This window comes from Oncorhynchus tshawytscha, linkage group LG10 (assembly GCF_018296145.1).
Source record: "Oncorhynchus tshawytscha isolate Ot180627B linkage group LG10, Otsh_v2.0, whole genome shotgun sequence".
In the NCBI taxonomy this organism is placed as follows: domain Eukaryota; kingdom Metazoa; phylum Chordata; class Actinopteri; order Salmoniformes; family Salmonidae; genus Oncorhynchus; species Oncorhynchus tshawytscha.
Window position 1 is genome coordinate 67738756 of NC_056438.1, and position 19124 is coordinate 67757879.

Sequence of the window (19124 nt, forward strand, 5' to 3'; positions counted from 1 at the left end):
CAAGGCAGAGATGTCAGGAACCATTGTGGGCCACCAGAAACGTTGTCGGAGGAAGTGCTAGTGTACTACGGGACCTTGGATGACAGATCAGCCTGGAGGAATGAGCTCATTCCAGGACCCGGGACCGGACTGGATTAGGGATAAACAGTCGGTTAGCCTGGCCCCCTTCAGGTCCAGGCTGGGGGTGTTGTGCCTCATGGAACAGGTTCTCAATACCCCAATCCACAGTGGCATCAAGGCATGAGGTAGAGAGAATGCTTTCAGAGGTCGAGGGTGTGGCAGAGGAACTGTATAGGCGGGGGAGGGTGTCAGGCTTCACATTCTTTGATCCTGGGAGGTAGGAGATGGTTAAGTTAAATCTGGTGAACAGGAGGGCCCACCGGGCCTGCCTGGAGTTGAGGCCTGCCTGGAGTTTTTATGGTCGGTCCAGACGAGGAATGGCTGCTCTGCTCCTTCCAGCCAGTGCCTCCACTCTTCCAATGCCATCTTGACTGCCAGGAGTTCTCGGTTGCCAACATCGTAGTTCCTTTCAGTATGATTGAGACAATGGGACTGGAAGGCACAAGGATGAAGCTTCTGGTCCTGGGCAGATTGCTGGGACAGAATGGCCCCACTCCAACATCTGAAGCATCCACTTCCACCACAAATTGACGCGAGGGGTCCGAATGGATGAGGATGGGTGCTGTTGTGAACCGATGCTTCAGGTCCACAAAGGCTTTGTCGACAGCTGGAGACCATTTGAACGGTACCTTGGGAGAGGTGAGTGCCGAGAGGGGGGCTGCCAGGGTGCTCTAGTCCTGAATGAAACGGCGGTAGAAGTTTGCAAAACCAAGAAACCGTTGCAACTGCATCCTGGACGTTGGTTGAGGCCAATCCACCACTGCATTCACCTTTCCAGGATCCATCTGAACATTGCCCTCAGCAATAACATATCCCAGAAAGGTGATTGTTGAGCAGTGGAACTCACACATGTCGGCTTTCACGAACAGTTGGTTCTCCAGGAGGCGCTCAAGGACCTGTCTACATGAAGAACATGTTATTGTGCAGAAGAAGGCCGTGCTGCCTCAGAGTCAATGAACACTCAGAGAGACTGTGATTGGTCTCCCCACAGGACAAGAGCAAAAAAGGGTATGCGGGTGATGGAACTCCTAATCTGAACTCCCAGGCCTCCTTTCTCCCAGAATCCGGAGACTCAATTACCTTTCTCACTTCTGCCATGAATTCCTCCAGATGACCACAAATGGCAGATTGTTGCTCCCAAACTGCCGTAGCCCAGGAGAGCGCCCTTCCCGACATTAGCGTAATAATATACTCTATCTTCGATCTGTCTGAAAGAAACAAAGATGGCTGTAGCGAGCACTGAGAAAAAAAATCTGTCAGGTACCAGGATTTTCCGAATACCGCTCCGGAGGAGGGAAGCGGGGTTCTCGGGGAGCCGGGATAGGCTGTACAGAAAATTACTGGGTGATTGCAGTTTTTCAGAGGTAGCAGGCAGCCTCTGAGCTAACTCCCTGATTTGCTCCATAATAGCCTTTAACCCATGGTCGTGGCATTCCATCAAGGATCTGAGCCCTTCCAAAAGGCCCTGTACCAACTCCTCATGTTTCTTAATGGTGGCTCCCTGCAGGGAGACAGCATGGCAGAGCTGGTCCAAGTCTGCTGGGTCTGGCATGGCCAGTTCGTACTATCATGACACAAGGCGAAACTCAGATGCAGACACAGGAGGCAGATGGTTGGAGTCTTAAAATGTTTATTAATCCAAAGGGGTCCAAAGGGTAAAATAAGCGACACCTGGAGGGGGTGGAGACAATCACAGGAACAGGTGAATCAGATCAGGGCATGACAGAATAAGGCTTGAAATGACTTATGTTCTTTCTAAATATACTAAAATCTAATTATAAAACGACTAACTATAAGATTTCACCTTCCTTATAACTAACTGTAAAATACATATTTGTATGTTGGTGTGCAAATTGTCTACAGGTCTCTCTTGATCAAAAGGTCTGCCCCTGTCATGTCTACTCCCGCTTCCCTGCTACGGAGCTTAACATTGCCGGTTTACTAATCACTGGCTCTGTTTACCATCATTACGCACACATGGCACAATTGTTACGCGCACCTGCGCCTCAGTATGAGACTCACCTGTACTCCATCAATTCACTGATCACCTCCCCCCCATATCTGTTACTCTCTTTGGTTCATTCCCCAGGCAGTATTGACTATGTGTTTCATGTCCAGACGCTACTATTGTCTTGTATTGTTCCATGTTCACTATATTATTAAACTCACCACCTGCACCTGCTTCTCGACTCCCAGCGTCTGCGTTACAGCATACTGCCTCGACAAATGAGGCAGCAGGAAATCAGGACCTCCTAGAGGGAAATCAGGATCTCCTAGAGGGTCGACGAACAGGGATACCTACTTCGTCAACACCACGACAAGCTGGCACAACTAGGGAAGGCTATGGAAGAGGTTCTTCACAGACTTCAACATCTCAATCATACCCAAGAGGCGTTGCCTTCAACTAGCGGAGGATACTCTGCCACCAGTCGACCCAGCGAGCCATCACACCAGTTTATTCAGCAGTCCGCCCAGGTCAGCGATGCCCGTTTGTCCCTCTCGTAAAAATATGACGGAACACCATCTAAATGCTGTGGCTTTCTACTCCAGTGTTCCCTCTATTTTGCGCACCAGATGGGAGCACCCACCACCGAGAGGTCCAAGGTTGCCACAGTAATTTCTCTGATGACTGGACGGGTGTTGGAGTGGGCTACGGCTGTCTGGGAGAGAGGAGAGGAGGAGCTGGCTTTGTATGAGGGGTTCATGGCTTAGTTCAGAGGTATCTTTGATCATCAACCGGAGGGCAGAGGAGTGGTGAGAGCCTACTCCAACTATGGCAGTATGACCAGACCACTGCAAAATAAGCGCTCACCTTCCGGACAGTAGCAGCATCCAGCGGATGGAATGAGCCGGCATACGCTATTCCGAAGAGCACTGCGCAAGGAGGTCCTGACTAAACTGGCAAGTCGAGACAACAACCTCTCCTTGGACGCACTCATCACGATGACCATCCATTTGGATAACCTACTTTGGGAGCGTCAGTACCCACATCTCTTCTCTTCCTCCCTCAGTGAACACTGTATCAGAGCCTGAACCTATGGAGGTAGGGGTCACACGTCTCCCTGCGGCGGAGTTACATAATCTAGACGGAGACAGCTGGGGCTCTGTCTCTATTGTGGTCAAGGGGGACACAAGCTTCAGCAGTGTCTGGTACATCCCAACTCGGGATCCACGAGAGCAGAGGGACGGTCATGTGATCTTCCACCTCCTGGAGCAGGTGTGAGTATCCCATCCTAAACAATATTTTTGTGCCGATCACACTAGCTGGCTGTCCCACATGTACTGTTTCTACAGCACTATTGGATTCTGGTGCCATGGTACCTTTATTGACCAGATCCTTGCCTCCTCTCGCATCTCACATCCTCTGATGGTTTCACCACCATTTTGGTGGTTGTGGATAGATTCTCGAAATCCTGTTGTTTTATCAATCTCTCTGGTCTCCCTACTGCTCTCCAGGTCACTGAGGCACTGTTCCAGTAGGTCTTCCGGCATAATGGTCTTCCGGAGGACATGATCTCTGACCGTGGCCCCCAATTCATATCACGAGAATGGAGAGCCATCATGGAGAAGCTCGGGTCACGGTCAGTTTCACTTCCGGGTATAGGCCTCAGTCCAACGGGCAGGTGGAGAGCACACCGGTCACACCTTGTGGACTTGTTTACGTGCTGCTGTGCGGTCTGTTGCTAACGGTACTTTGCTACCTCCCAAATTTACGGTTTTAACTTTTTAATTAGTGTTTAATATTTAAATTTTTTCCCCTCGCTCAAATTTTTATTCAACTTTTTCACCCGGACGCTTTATCTGGACATGGTTCTACATAACCTCTACACCTGCACAGGATCGGTATATCTGAACGTCACACCTACGGGACAGGTACAGGATGGAGACAACAACTGCCTGAGTTACACCAGGAATGCACAATCCCTCCATCAGTGCTCAGACTGTCCGCAATAGGCTGAGAGAGGCTGGACTGAGGGCTTGTAGGCCTGTTGTAAGGCAGGTCCTCACCAGACATCACTGGTAACAACGTCGCCTATGGGCACAAACCCACCCTTGCTGGACCAGACAGGCGATGGGCAAGACAGGATTGGCAAAAAGTGCTCTTCACTGACGAGTTGCGGTTTTGTATCACCAGGGGTGATAGTCGGATTCGCATTTATCATCGAAGGAATGAGCTTTACACCGAGGTCTGTACTCTGGAGCAGGATCGATTTGGAGGTGGAGGGTCCGTCATGGTCTGGGGCGGTGTGTCACAGCATCATCGGACTGAGCTTGTTATCATTGCAGGCAATCTCAATGCTGTGCGTTACAGGGAAGACATCCTCTTCCCTCATGTGGTACCCTTCCAGCAGGCGCATTCTGACATGACCCTCCAGCATGACAATGCCACCAGACAACCTGATCGTTCTGTGCGTGATTTCCTGCAAGACAGGAATGTTAGTGTTCTGCCATGGCCAGCGAAGAGCCCGGATTTCAATCCCATTGAGCACATCTGGGACCTGTTGGATCGGAGGGTGAGGGCTAGGGCCATTCCCCCCAGAAATGTCCGGGAACTTGCAGGTACCTTGTTGGAAGAGTGGGATAACATCTCACTGCAATAACTGGCAAATCTGGTGCAGTCCATGAGGAGGAGATGCACTGCAGTACTTAATGCAGCTGGTGGCCACATCAGATACTGGCTGTTACTTTTAATTTTGACCCCCCTTTGTTCAGGGACACATTATTCCATTTCTGTTAGTCACATGTCTGTGGAACATGTTCCGTTTATGTCTCAGTTGTTGAATCTTGTTATGTTCAAACAAATATTTACACGTTAAACTTCCTGAAAATAAAGGCAGTTGACAGTTGAGTTAATTGAGGAAAATAAGAACAATCCGAAATTCCTTTTTGATACTGTCGCAAAGCTAACTAAAAAGCAGCATTCCCCAAGAGAGGATGACTTTCACTTTAGCAGTGATAAATTCATGAACTTCTTTGAGGAAAAGATTATGATTATTAGAAAGCAAATTACGGACTCCTCTTTAAACCTGCGTATTCCTCCAAACCTCAGTTGTCCTGAGTCTGCACAACTCTGCCAGGACCTAGGATCAAGAGAGACGCTCAAGTGTTTTAGTACTATATCTCTTGACACAATGATGAAAATAATCATGGCCTCTAAACCTTCAAGCTGCATACTGGACCCTATTCCAACTAAACTACTGAAAGAGCTGCTTCCTGTGCTTGGCCCTCCTATGTTGAACATAATAAACGGCTCTCTATCCACTGGATGTGTCCCAAACTCACTAAAAGTGGCAGTAATAAAGCCTCTCTTGAAAAAGCCAAACCTTGACCCAGAAAATATAAAAAACTATCGGCCTATATCGAATCTTCCATTCCTCTCAAAAATCTTAGAGAAGGCTGTTGCTCAGCAACTCACTGCCTTCCTGAAGACAAACAATGTATACGAAATGCTTCAGTCTGGTTTTAGACCCCATCATAGCACTGAGACGGCACTTGTGAAGGTGGTAAATTACCTTTTAATGGCATCAGACCGAGACTGTGCATCTGTCCTCGTGCTCCTAGACCTTAGTGCTGCTTTTGATACCATCGATTACCACATTCTTTTGGAGAGATTGGAAACCCAAATTGGTCTACACGGACATGTTCTGGCCTGGTTTAGATCTTATCTGTCGGAAAGATATCAGTTTGTCTCTGTGAATGGTTTGTCCTCTGACAAATCAACTGTAAATTTCGGTGTTCCTCAAGGTTCCGTTTTAGGACCACTATTGTTTTCACTATATATTTTACCTCTTGGGAATGTTATTCGAAAACATAATGTAAACTTTCACTGCTATGCGGATGACACACAGCTGTACATTTCAATGAAACATGGTGAAGCCCCAAAATTGCCCTCGCTAGAAGCATGTGTTTCAGACATAAGGAAGTGGATGGCTGCAAACTTTCTACTATTAAACTCGGACAAAACAGAGATGCTTGTTCTAGGTCCCAAGAAACAAAGAGATCTTCTGTTGAATCTGACAATTAATCTTAATGGTTGTACAGTCGTCTCAAATAAAACTGTGAAGGACCTCGGCGTTACTCTGGACCCTGATCTCTCTTTTGAAGAACATATCAAGACCATTTCGAGGACAGCTTTTTTTCCATCTACGTAACATTGCAAAAATCAGAAACTTTCTGTCCAAAAATGATGCAGAAAAATTAATCCATGCTTTTGTCACTTCTAGGTTAGACTACTGCAATGCTCTATTTTCCGGCTACCCGGATAAAGCACTAAATAAACTTCAGTTAGTGCTAAATACGGCTGCTAGAATCCTGACTAGAACCAAAAAATTTGATCATATTACTCCAGTGCTAGCCTCTCTACACTGGCTTCCTGTCAAAGCAAGGGCTGATTTCAAGGTTTTACTGCTAACCTACAAAGCATTACATGGGCTTGCTCCTACCTATCTCTCTGATTTGGTCCTGCCGTACATACCTACACGTACGCTACGGTCACAAGACGCAGGCCTCCTAATTGTCCCTAGAATTTCTAAGCAAACAGCTGGAGGCAGGGCTTTCTCCTATAGAGCTCCATTTTTATGGAACGGTCTGCCTACCCATGTCAGAGACGCAAACTCGGTCTCAACCTTTAAGTCTTTACTGAAGACTCATCTCTTCAGTGGGTCATATGATTGAGTGTAGTCTGGCCCAGGAGTGGGAAGGTGAACGGAAAGGCTGTGGAGCAACGAACCGCCCTTGCTGTCTCTGCCTGGCCGGTTCCCCTCTTTCCACTGGGATTCTCTGCCTCTAACCCTATTACTGGGGCTGAGTCACTGGCTTGCTGGGGCTCTCTCATGCCGTCCCTGGAGGGGGTGCGTCACCTGAGTGGGTTGATTCACTGTTGTGGTCATCCTGTCTGGGTTGGCGCCCCCCTTGGCTTGTGCCGTGGCGGTGATCTTTGTGGGCTATACTCAGCCTTGTCTCAGGATGGTAAGTTGGTGGTTGAAGATATCCCTCTAGTGGTGTGGGGGCTGTGCTTTGGCAAAGTGGGTGGGGTTATATCCTTCCTGTTTGGCCCTGTCCGGGGGTGTCCTCGGATGGGGCCACAGTGTCTCCTGACCCCTCCTGTCTCAGCCTCAAGTATTTATGCTGCAGTAGTTTATGTGTCGGGGGGCTGGGGTCAGTTTGTTATATCTGGAGTACTTCTCCTGTCCTATTCGGTGTCCTGTGTGAATCCCCAGTCCACCTGGCCATGCTGCTGCTCCAGTTTCAACTTCCACCTGACTGTGCTGCTGCTCCAGTTTCAACTGTTCTGCATTATTATTATTCGACCATGCTGGTCATTTATGAACATTTGAACATCTTGGCCATGTTCTGTTATAATCTCCACCCGGCACAGCCAGAAGAGGACTGGCCACCCCACATAGCCTGGTTCCTCTCTAGGTTTCTTCCTAGGTTTTGGCCTTTCTAGGGAGTTTTTCCTAGCCACCGTGCTTCTACACCTGCATTGCTTGCTGTTTGGGGTTTTAGGCTGGGTTTCTGTACAGCACTTTGAGATATCAGCTGATGTACGAAGGGCTATATAAATAAATTTGATTTGATTTGACAGTGACAGGACGTTTCTTTTTTTGCTGAGTTTATGTATAAACATAATGCATACAGAATTGTTTAGCTCAACTCAGCAGACACTCAGAGTGTAAACTTATAAAAAGGTTATATTTAGGCGCAAACACACATCCATGTGAATCGTTTACTCACTGGGAGGGAGCATACATCTATTTTTCCCATTGAAATGGGGATCTGTAAAATGAATGAATATTTTGATTCAGAGTATCCTTTTTCATTTCATTTAGCGAATGAGCTTAGCTGTTGCCATGCAACAATGCTTTCATGCGACCCCCACTCGCACTTTTCTTCTGAATTCACAATGTCACACTCTCTTGGAGTGGGGCTAATTTTGCACTCTTTTGTCAGGGTTCTTATTCCGTCCACGTTTGAGCTGTAATGAGAATGAATGCTGATGTGCGGAGCGCATCCCCTGAGCAGGGCCATGGAGATGGAGATGGGGGGAGGCGGATCCTTCTTTTACTATCCTGCTCCGCTTGAGAGAGCCCTAGCCACCAGCCAGCCAGCCAGGGCTAAGCCAGCCAGCAGCAGTCAGGATCAAGACTGCATGTACCCTGCCTTCCTTAATACACTCTCAGTAGATGGGAAATAATTGATTAGGCCTCAACTTATTACGTGTTAAATGTTCTACTTTCATTAATCGTTGCAGCAGTAGGGAACTGTATTTCACAGATTGATGAGCTTTCAGAGACAACTGTTTGTGAGAACAGCAGGCCTAGTTAAGCTGGTGCATTACTATGGATATTGCGATTATGATGATCCTAGTTCAGGGCCATTGCCTCATAGATGGATCTGGAAAGATCAGAGGGTGTTGGTTTGTAAGTGTTTCAGTGTTCTTGTCCTTAGTCCTCAAGCACTGTGTATAATCACTGTATAATCACAGTGTATAATTGCTTTGTATAGTCACAGTGTATAATCACAATGTATAATCACAGTGTATAACCACAGTGTATAATCACTGTGTAGAATCACTGTGTAGATTCACTGTGTAGAATCACAGTGTATAATCACAGTGTATAATCACTGTGTATAATCACTATGTAGAATCACTGTGTAGAATCACTGTGTATTATCAGTGTATAATCACTGTGTACAATCACTGTGTAGAATCACTGTGTATTATCAGTGTATAATCACAGTGTATAATCACTGTGTACAATCACTTTTACTTCTCTGTGATTCATTCTTTTTTATTTGATAAATTATAGCTCTTCCTCTATATATCTCCTTCTCTCTCCCTCTCTCTTTTTTTTCTCTCACTCTCTCAGCTGCACACTGACATGGACAGAGGTGATGGACGCACCAAGTACTTGCTGCGTGGTGAGGGGGCGGGGTCGGTGTTTGTGATTGACGAGAAGACAGGCAACATCCATGTCACCAAGCCCCTGGATCGTGAGGAGAAGGACGAGTACCGCCTCATCGCTACAGCAACCGACCGGCAGACTGACCGGGCCCTGGAGCCATCATCCACGTTCATCATCAGAGTACAGGACATCAACGACAACCCCCCTCTGTTTGAAGAAGGGCCCTACAGCGCCACCGTGCCTGAGATGGCCAACATAGGTACTGAAGCCGAGGAGCTGTTGTCTGTTTAATCTGCTGTTTTATCAGCTACTGTCTGCTTCCATTTTATTAATACTATCATCCATTTTGATGTGTGCTTGCTTTCCAAAGCTCGGTCCCAGACTGAGTTGTTCAGTCAATCATGGTTTCAATATTTACCCGGGATGAAATATTTACCAAGATACTTTTCAAAATGCACGGTGGGTTGCTCTGAGACTAATAGATAGCGGAGCCATGAAAGTCTTATTCAAGAGCTGTTACATAAAACTGGTCATATCTTCCACCATCAATGCAACAGTGGTAATAAGATAATGATAGTAGTCACAATAACACACAGTCAGCCTGTCGAAGAGATTGGTTGAGATGTCTTTCATCATCCCACTTTCACTATGATTTCAGTTTTCTTCACTTGATTGCTCTAAACAACTTGTGTGATGTGAATTTCATCCCCACGGTTAGTTTTAAGTGGATACTAGGATATGGTTTCTATAGCTACTATAGCCTTACAGTATTTCACATGGAAAGAAATCACTATGGTATTCACCCAGGGTATGAACGTCTCAGTGCCAGGCAGTGTGAATAGAATTTTGCTCCATTCACTGGTAATACATCTGTCTGAATGTATGATCACTACAAATTGTGACTGTGCTATATCACCAAGGCAGACTGTAAATCAATAGATTTCTCTCTCTAGTGCTTGTTGTGTCAACCCTAGTCAACCTTGTTTGATCTGTCTATCTGATCATTATTTTACTGCCTCATGCATCAAAACATTTGCTTCTCTCACTCTCCCTTTCTCTCTCCATCTTCCATGTGACTTGTTTTTTTTGCACATGTATAACTCGCTATTTTTGTTGGGACAAAGCTATCTCCATACTTCCATTTGTTTGTATGGGTTACCTTCAGACGAGTCCCATGACACATGTGGGGGCCATAGAGAAAAACGGAACACCTTTGTGTTCGAGAGAGTCTCCCCTTTCTATCGTGGGGTCATATTAGTTACAGCAAAAAAAAAACGCTACAGATGATTTTCGGGATGTTTCATGGTCTGACAAACACAGCTGTAGCTCAGTCACCTTCCATCGCAGTTGTGGAAGGCCAACATCATCGGATGTGGTAGATTGAGATGCAGCCCATGCAAAAAACTGATATCTCTAGCTGAAACTGATGGATTTTGATGGAGATTTTTATATTATGTTACTTAGACTGATGCACGGGTGCATCACTATGGTCTTTTAACTACCTGTGATAGATCAGTAATCAGACCCAGTCTCTCTCACTCCTCTCTCCCTCCCTCCTCCCTCTCTCCCTCCCTCCCTTGCTTTCTCTCCCGGTGACACTGTCGGGGCTTTGATGTCAGAAAACAGCAACAGCTGCTCCCACAAATCCCCTCTTCCCTCAGAGCTTGTCAGCCCAGTGCCCCATGGGAAACATAGTTCTTCTTTCCAAACTATATATATATATTTTTTTGCTACAATTTCAATATCACACATAAAGCTGACGGTCTTTGATTTATTTGGTGGGAAAAAGTGTCCATATCTGTCAGGAGAGGCAGGGATTCATGACATGAGGGAGTCAGGGGGAGACAAGGGGGGCAACCGACAGACAGAGAGATTGAGAGGGAGCCAAAGGGAATTGTGACAGAGATGAAGAGAAATGAAGTGAGACAGACAGAATGGAGAGAGAAAGAAGGTGTGCAGCAGGGGAGAAGGAAAGTGAATAAAATATTTGTCACACTGCTGCCGAAAGAGAGTGAATGGGGTGAAAGAGAGAGAGAGAGAGAGAGAGAGAGAGAAAGAGAGAGAGAGAAAGAGAGAGGGAGATAGCAAGCAAGAGAGCAAGAGAGAGAGAGAGAGGGAGAGGGAGAAAGAGAGGTGGGGGTTGTCAGCTAGCCAGTCAGTCAGTCAGCCAGTGTGTATTTGGCTCTCTGGCAGTGCTGAGTTAATGTACTGCTGTGTCCAGTCAGTGTGTGTATGTGTGGTATGCTGTTTTATTAACACTCCTCCTCTCCCCCTCCTCCCTCAGGTACTTCTATAATCCAGGTGACAGCGACAGATGCTGACGACCCAACCTATGGGAACAGTGCCAGGCTGGTGTATACACTTGTGCAGGGACAGCAGTTCTTCTCTGTGGACCCACAGACAGGTGAGTGCCTCTTGTTCTCCACTTAGTGTGCATGCATTCCCTCCCTGCCTCTCTGCTCCCTCCGTCCCTCCCCTCCTTCCTCTCTACTCTCTCCCTCTCTGCTCCCTCCCTCCCCTCCTCCCTCTCTACTCCCTCCCTCCCTCCCTCTCTACTCCCTCCCTCCCTCTCTACTCCCTCCCTCCCTCCCTCCCTCCCTCCCTCCCTCCCTCCCTCCCTCCCTCCCTCCCTCCCTCCCTCCCCCTCCCTCCCTCCCTCCCTCCCTCCCTCCCTCCCTCTCTGCTACCCCCCCCTTCCCTCCCTCTCTACTCTCTCCCTCTCTGCTCCCTCCCTCCCTCCCTCTCTGCTCCCTCCCTCCCTCCCTCCCTCTCTCCCTCCCTACCTCCCTCCCTCTCTGCTACCTTCCTCCCTCCCTACTCCCTCCCCCCTCTCTCCCTACTCCCTCCCTCTCTGCTCCCTCCCTCCCTCCCTCCCTACCTCTCTCCCTCCCTACCTCCCTCCCTCTCTGCTACCTTCCTCCCTCTCTACTCCCTCGCTCCCTACTCCCTCCCTCCCTCTCTCCCTCCCTACCTCTCTCCCTCCCTACCTCCCTCCCTCTCTGCTCCCTCCCTCCCTCCCCTCCTCCCTCTCTACTCTCTCCCTCTCTGCTCCCTCCCTCCCTCCCTCCCTCCCTCCCTCCCTCCCTCCCTCCCTCCCTCCCTCCCTCCCTCCCTCCCTCCCTCCCTCCCTCCCTCCCTCCCTCTCTGCTCCCCCTCCCTCCCTCCCTCTCTGCTCCCTCCCTCTCTCCCTCCCTACCTCCCTCCCTCTCTGCTACCTTCCTCCCTCCCTACTCCCTCCCCCTCTCTCCCTACTCCCTCCCTCTCTGCTTCCTCTCCAGCCAACCATTTTCTTCCTTTACAATGCAGTGTGTATCCCCACAGCTCTGTATTTCTCGCCCTTCTCTATCCCTCCTTCAACCTCTCTCTCAGTCCCTCACACTGTCTGTCAGACTTGCCCATTCCTCTCTATCTACCCCCTCCCCATATCCCTTTCTCTTACCTCCCTCCCATTTGCCCCACATCTCGTTTCCCCTATTCCCTCTCTCTGTGTGCCCTCCTGCTCCTTCTCAGTTAATCCAGTTCAAGCTGGCAGAAATGTATTCAGACTGCCAGAGTCTCTGTGCATCCAACAAACTGCAGCAACCGCCTTCAATTATATTTTTTTGAAGGTGGAAAAACAAAAAGATGTCTGCTCAAAGGGAGATGTCAGGAAAGGTTTGGGAGAGATTAAAAAGGCTCAAAGGACCTGTCTCTTCACTAAAATATACTGTGTGTTTCGGGGGGCTTTGGTGTCAACCCAGGCAGATGGGAAAGTCTTCTGCACACTGCCTGAGAGGAAACCGTGGGCATTTCAAACATCACATTTCGTCCTCTGTTGCCTCACTAGGTGATTGACAGCCTGCAAGCTAGTAAACACTGCATTTTATACCGTATGTTTACTGTACGAGTGTGTCGCCTAGTTAGGCATTTTGAAGTCTGTTTGCTGAGTGAGTGTGTGTGGGCATATGTGTGTACTAGTTGGATTTACTCTATTTGTCGACAAGGGGATATTATAGGTAGACAGCGTCTGCGATGCCGTTATTGAATTCTGATGCAATTTAATTAATTGTTGGAGGCACCTCTGGTATGAGTGAAGAGGGTTCTGCTGGTGGGTTTTTGTATGCTAATTGGGTATATTATCCTAATTCTGCACAGCGTATGTTAACTGAAGCTCTCGTCCATTAGCAGGGTTTGCATGCAGAGCTGGTCCACTCTGTTCGCTCTCTTCATTTAAAAAGGTCTCATTCTACACACACACACACACACACACACACACACACACACACACACACACACACACACACACACACACACACACACACACACACACACACACACACACACACACATCCCAGAGCCACATCACACTTGCTCAGGTATTGATGCTGGTTGCTTGTTAATTCCCTTCATATACCCCATCAAAGCCTCATATTTTCACTAGTTTTACAAGAGCATACATTATTTCAAGGTGATTTAGCTACTTTGGCTGCCAGTCTCCTGGTTTGGCTGGGTTTGGTGAGCACAGCTAGAGGCAGCCTCTGTATGTGAAGCTGAATCAGGTCATTCTGCATAGTGGAAATGATTGATCTTGAACAACTGTATGTCTTTGGTGTGTGTGTTTATCCAGGTATCCTGCGTACAGCAGTGCCTGATATGGACAGAGAAACCCAGGACCAATACCTGGTTGTCCTGCAGGCCAAGGACATGGGGGGCCATCTGGGAGGTCTTTCAGGGACCACTACTGTCACTGTCAGGCTGAGTGACGTCAACGACAACCCTCCTCGCTTCACCCAGAGTGAGTGACACTTACACACATATCACATGCACACATGCACTTGCACACACACACCCACAAATCCACTCACAAATCCACCCACTGGGACGTGGTAAGGTTGGACCCAGGTACAGAGAAGAGACCAGACGAGGAATCAGTGGTTAAGGATCAACATAATACTTCACTGAGAAACGATAGCCACAGGATCACAGGACTCTTGTAAAAACAACTAACACTATGTCTCGAAAACGCACTCATGAAACGACCGCACACGTTAAACAATTCAAGCTTCTGCAAAGGACAACAGAAAATACACCTCTTTTAACAGGGAAATCATAATGAGTCAATTTGACTTACCTGAGTGTCGTTAACGTCTCTAGGACGGTCTGTGCCGCCCTCTGATGACAGGTGGAACCATGACACCCACACACACACACACACACACACACACACACACACACACACACACACACACACACACACACACACACACACACACACACACACACAAACACACACACACACCTGTCCCTCCCACACACACACATCAATCGCTCTGACCTAGAAACACACGGGGCAGTTCCGGTGGCAATGGGCAGGGTTCTATACGGACCACATGTACACTCAGGCTCCTTTTAAGCATCCTAGGAGAGGGGGATAGGAGAGAGGAGAGAGGAGAAGAGAAGAGGGGAAGGGAGGGGAGGAGAGAGGAGGGGAGAGGAGGGGAGGGGGAGGAGAGAGGAGGAGAGAGGAGGAGAGAGGAGAGGAGAGAGGAGAAGAGAAGAGGGGAGGGAGGGGAGGAGAGAGGAGGGGAGAGGAGGAGAGATGAAATGAGAGGAGGCGAACCAATGGGGAAGTGCTGCCATTAAACCAGACTCATTCCTCCAGCCTGTTCATTGCAGTTAGTACCCCTGCCGCTGCAGTGTGACAGTTGGGGGTTAGGACACTACCAAAGCCAGGCTCCCCGCCGCTTTGCTCAATTACATACCAGGGCCTAAAAGACACTCACAATCCAACCTCTTTCTCCCAAAGTCAGTGCTGCTTACTATATTTCACATGGTATTTACCATTGGGGGAGAATTAAATAGGAATGAATGAACCAGATGTTGGTGAATAGTATTATATTCCCTAACAAGTTGTAATGGGATGGTTTGCGGGCAGCAACACAAATGTATTCTCTGACATCACCAGACTCATAAAAGCCTCCTGGGTTTTGCCTCCAATCCCTCCGTTCATGACTTTCTTCAAGGAGCCAAGCGGTACTGTAGTGTTGTTACCATATGACAGCTTTGATATGTCCTAACACCAAAACCTGACAACCTGTGGAGCTTGTGAACCCAGAAGGATATCGAGATCCACTGTATAAATTACACCCCTACAATGTTCTAGGAACCATATGTGGGCTGCTCCTTAGCCAGGGCAGAACATTGATTCATAGCTCAGGGGCAGTTGGCTGGGAAGATGTTCCACATGCGGACTCAGGTGCTCCGTATCCAATCTGGAGTTTTATGCACTTTTAAAAGCCTTGGCTGCCAAGGGGAGTGGAGACGCAGCCTGCGCCCGGGTGATGGATGGATTGGTAGATTGTCTGACAGATGACTACATAGGTAGGCCTGATAAGATCAGTGTCTTTTTTATGCAACAACGAGATGAGAGACAGCGATACAGAGAGGGTTTCATCATAAATATTACTCATTTATTTCCCCAGAGTGTGTGCCCGTTAATGAGAACATTTGACTTGGGAAGAGTTAGAGGGATGGGGGGATGGTGAAAGATGGGAGGAAGAGAGAGAGGGGGAGGTAGAGAGAGAGAGGGAGGAAGAGAGAGAGAGGGAGAAAGAGAGAGGGGGAGGTAGAGAAAGACAAAAAATGAAGAGGATGAGGAAGAGATAAAGAGAGACCTGCTTAGGGAAGGAGAAAGAGATAAAAACCAGAATGATAGTTTGACTGGAGATATGAAAGGACAGAGGGAATGGGCAGAACAGTAAGAGGGAGGAGGTGAAAGAAAGAATGAAACAGGGCACACAAAGACCGTCAGAAGGAGAGAAATACTTACACTGTGAAATCTATGAAATAGGGAGCGAGAGAATGGAGCAGAGGGAGGTAGGATGGTAATCACGGTAATTTGTCCTCTGAGGAAATGAGCGAGAGGAAAAGAAGAGAAGTATGAGTGGGTGAGGTGATGAAGTTGCAGGGGAGTGAGAATGGCAATGCATAACAGCTTAACCCTTTTGTGCACGTGTGTGTGTGTGTGTGTGTGTGTGTGTGTGTGTGTGTGTGTGTGTGTGTGTGTGTGTGTGTGTGTGTGTGTGTGTGTGTGTGTGTGCGTGTGTGTGTGTATGTGTGTGTGTGTGTGTGTGTGTGTGTGTGTGTGTGTGTGTGTGTGTGTGTGTGTGTGTGTGTGTGCGTGTGCGTGCACGTGTGTGCGTGTGTGTTCTTGAGTATGTAGCCTATTTGTGCCGTATATTACACAAGTACCTGTAAGCACTCCCCATCTGTCTTGCTCAACCTTGCTCTCCACTCTTTCTCCTCTTGACACACAGGCACATGTGCACACACACTGTATCTCAAATATAACTCACTAGCTAGCATACTGTTATTGTATACATTTATTGTATAAATTGTACAAATGTATAAGAAGAATATCTACATGCGCGCATACACACACATGCTGATGTTTGGCAGCTCTGGAAGAGTGAGAGGTGACAGGCTTTGTCATCTTCCTTCAGTGCCAACCTCATCCCCTGCATCTCTCTCTTTATCTCTCTTTGTCTCTCTCTCTCGTCTCCCTTTCTCTCCCCCCCTCTCTCTCTCCCCCAACCCCCTATCTCTCCCTCTGTTTTTCTCCCCACATACACCCCCAATGCCCCTAGTCACCCCCTTCACACTGTCTTTTCACACTCCCCCATCTGTTCCTGTTTTAGAGCACCACAGAGAGCCAATCGCTCTCTCTGATTGTTAAATAGAAGCATCCATGCGAGAATTCTCCCCTCTGTCCTAACAATCCGTCACAGTACCCTCCAGTCTGACCATAAACCCGCATGTATTAACTAACACTAATGCTCCCATCACACCACATATGTATTTTAGTAGCCTAGCTTGATGAGGGCCACAGAATGCTCCAGAGCGGTCTCAGTAAGTCTTCTGGCTTGTTCGTACAGCGCTGTAAAACTTATGACCGCAGATATCCTTTGTATGACACTAATGCTGCATAGGGAGACACTTGAGTTTTGAATATTGCTATTTCAAACCATGTGCAGGGAACTGTCATTTAGAAGTTGGGTCAGTAAACCCATTGAAAATGTGTCCATATCGGTAAACATCATATATAGCAACTCAATTATCGACTAATGTGGTGGTGGCCACCATTGGTAGAATTCCCATCTCATCAGTGCTATACAATAGCAAATAGCAACCCTTTGCTGTTCAGTATACAACATTGCATCTACTGTCTTGCTCAATGTAACATTGAAAAGGCATTTGTGATTCGCCTGATCATAGACTATATTGTATGGCATTGACAATGTAATCTGACTTAAAAAATAAGCTGATTAATGTATGTTTATGAAGCTATAATGATCTGAGGAGACGCTACATTTAGCTGACTAATCCTTTTTTATGTGAACATCCTCTTCCCATGTTCTTCTGCGTCACCCAACTCCCATCTCTACTCTGCATCTTTCCAATGTGACCACCCAACTCCCATCTCTACTCTGCATCTTTCCAATGTGACCACCCAACTCCCATCTCTACTCTGCATCTTTCCAATGTGACCACCCAACTCCCATCTCTACTCTGCATCTTTCCAATGTGACCACCCAACTCCCATCTCTACTCTGCATCTTTCCAATGTGACCACCCAACTCCCATCTCTACTCTGCATCTTTCCAATGTGACCACCCAACTCCCATCTCTACTCTGCATCTTTCCAATGTGACCACCCAACTCCCATCTCTCTGCATCTTTCCAATGTGACCACCCAACTCCCATCTCTACTCTGCATCTTTCCAATGTGACCACCCAACTCCCATCTCTACTCTGCATCTTTCCAATGTGACCACCCAACTCCCATCTCTACTCTGCATCTTTCCAATGTGACCACCCAACTCCCATCTCTACTCTGCATCTTTCCAATGTGACCACCCAACTCCCATCTCTACTCTGCATCTTTCCAATGTGACCACCCAACTCCCATCTCTCTGCATCTTTCCAATTTGACCACCTAACTCCCATCTCTCTGCATCTTTTCAATGTGACCACCCAACTCCCATCTCTCTGCATCTTTCCAATTTGACCACCCAACAACCATCTCTCTGCATCTTTCCAATGTGACCACCCAACTCCCATCTCTACTCTGCATCTTTCCAATGTGACCACCCAACTCCCATCTCTACTCTGCATCTTTCCAATGTGACCACCCAAGTCCCATCTCTACTCTGCATCTTTCCAATGTGACCACCCAACTCCCATATCTCTGCATCTTTCCAATGTGACCACCCAACTCCCATCTCTCTGCATCTTTCCAATGTGACCACCCAAGTCCCATCTCTCTGCATCTTTCCAATGTGACCACCCAACTCCCATCTCTCTGCATCTTTCCAATGTGACCACCCAACTCCCATCTCTCTGCATCTTTCCAATGTGACCACCCAACTCCCATCTCTCTGCATCTTTCCAATGTGACCACCCAACTCCCATCTCTACTCTGCATCTTTCCAATGGGTGCTTGCCACCCATTGACGTTACTTATCACTGTTGTCCCTCTATATGACATGTTGAAGATGAGAAGCTTGTTTGAAGGCATGAAAATGATTCCGGAGGGCAAGTACACTGAGTGTGAAGGAGGGATGGAGGAAGGATGGGAAGAGGAGATAAGGAGGGATGGATAATATAGAGTGAGAGAATAAGAACTAAGCAAACTGCCTTGTCGCAGCCATAAGGACAGTTGCAATCATGTGAGCCGAAATAATTTAATCTCATTCTGCGTGTGGAAACAGTGCATTGAAACGTTGCTAGTCTTATCTCTGGTTCAGGGCTAGGCTGCAGGGCTCTGGGGCTGTGAAGCGTGGATGGGCCTTGCCATGTGACTGTAGAGACCTGGCTGACTGCTAGGAGGACAATATATGGACAGCTGATTGGGTCGGCTGGGAGAATGCAAACACGCACACAGCACAGTACACACACACATACACACACACAGTACACACATACATATACACACACAGTACACACACAGTACACACAGTACACATACAAACAGTTTAAACACAGGGATCCCTCCTGATAGAGAACCCCTCAGGGGGCTATAGTTAACAGTGGGCCATGAAAACGTCCCTGAAATCG

At 47.7% G+C, this 19124-nt stretch overlaps 1 protein-coding gene across 1 annotated transcript in view; it reads left to right on the forward strand.

The window, feature by feature from the left end:
* Positions 1-19124, forward strand: part of LOC112235698 — a 185097-nt gene that overhangs the window by 108038 nt on the left and 57935 nt on the right. Inside the window, exons 3-5 of the mRNA XM_042328903.1 lie at positions 8994-9288; positions 11314-11433; positions 13636-13803. Coding sequence (XP_042184837.1) covers positions 8994-9288; positions 11314-11433; positions 13636-13803 — 583 coding nt within the window. The remainder of the gene's footprint in view (positions 1-8993; positions 9289-11313; positions 11434-13635; positions 13804-19124) is intronic.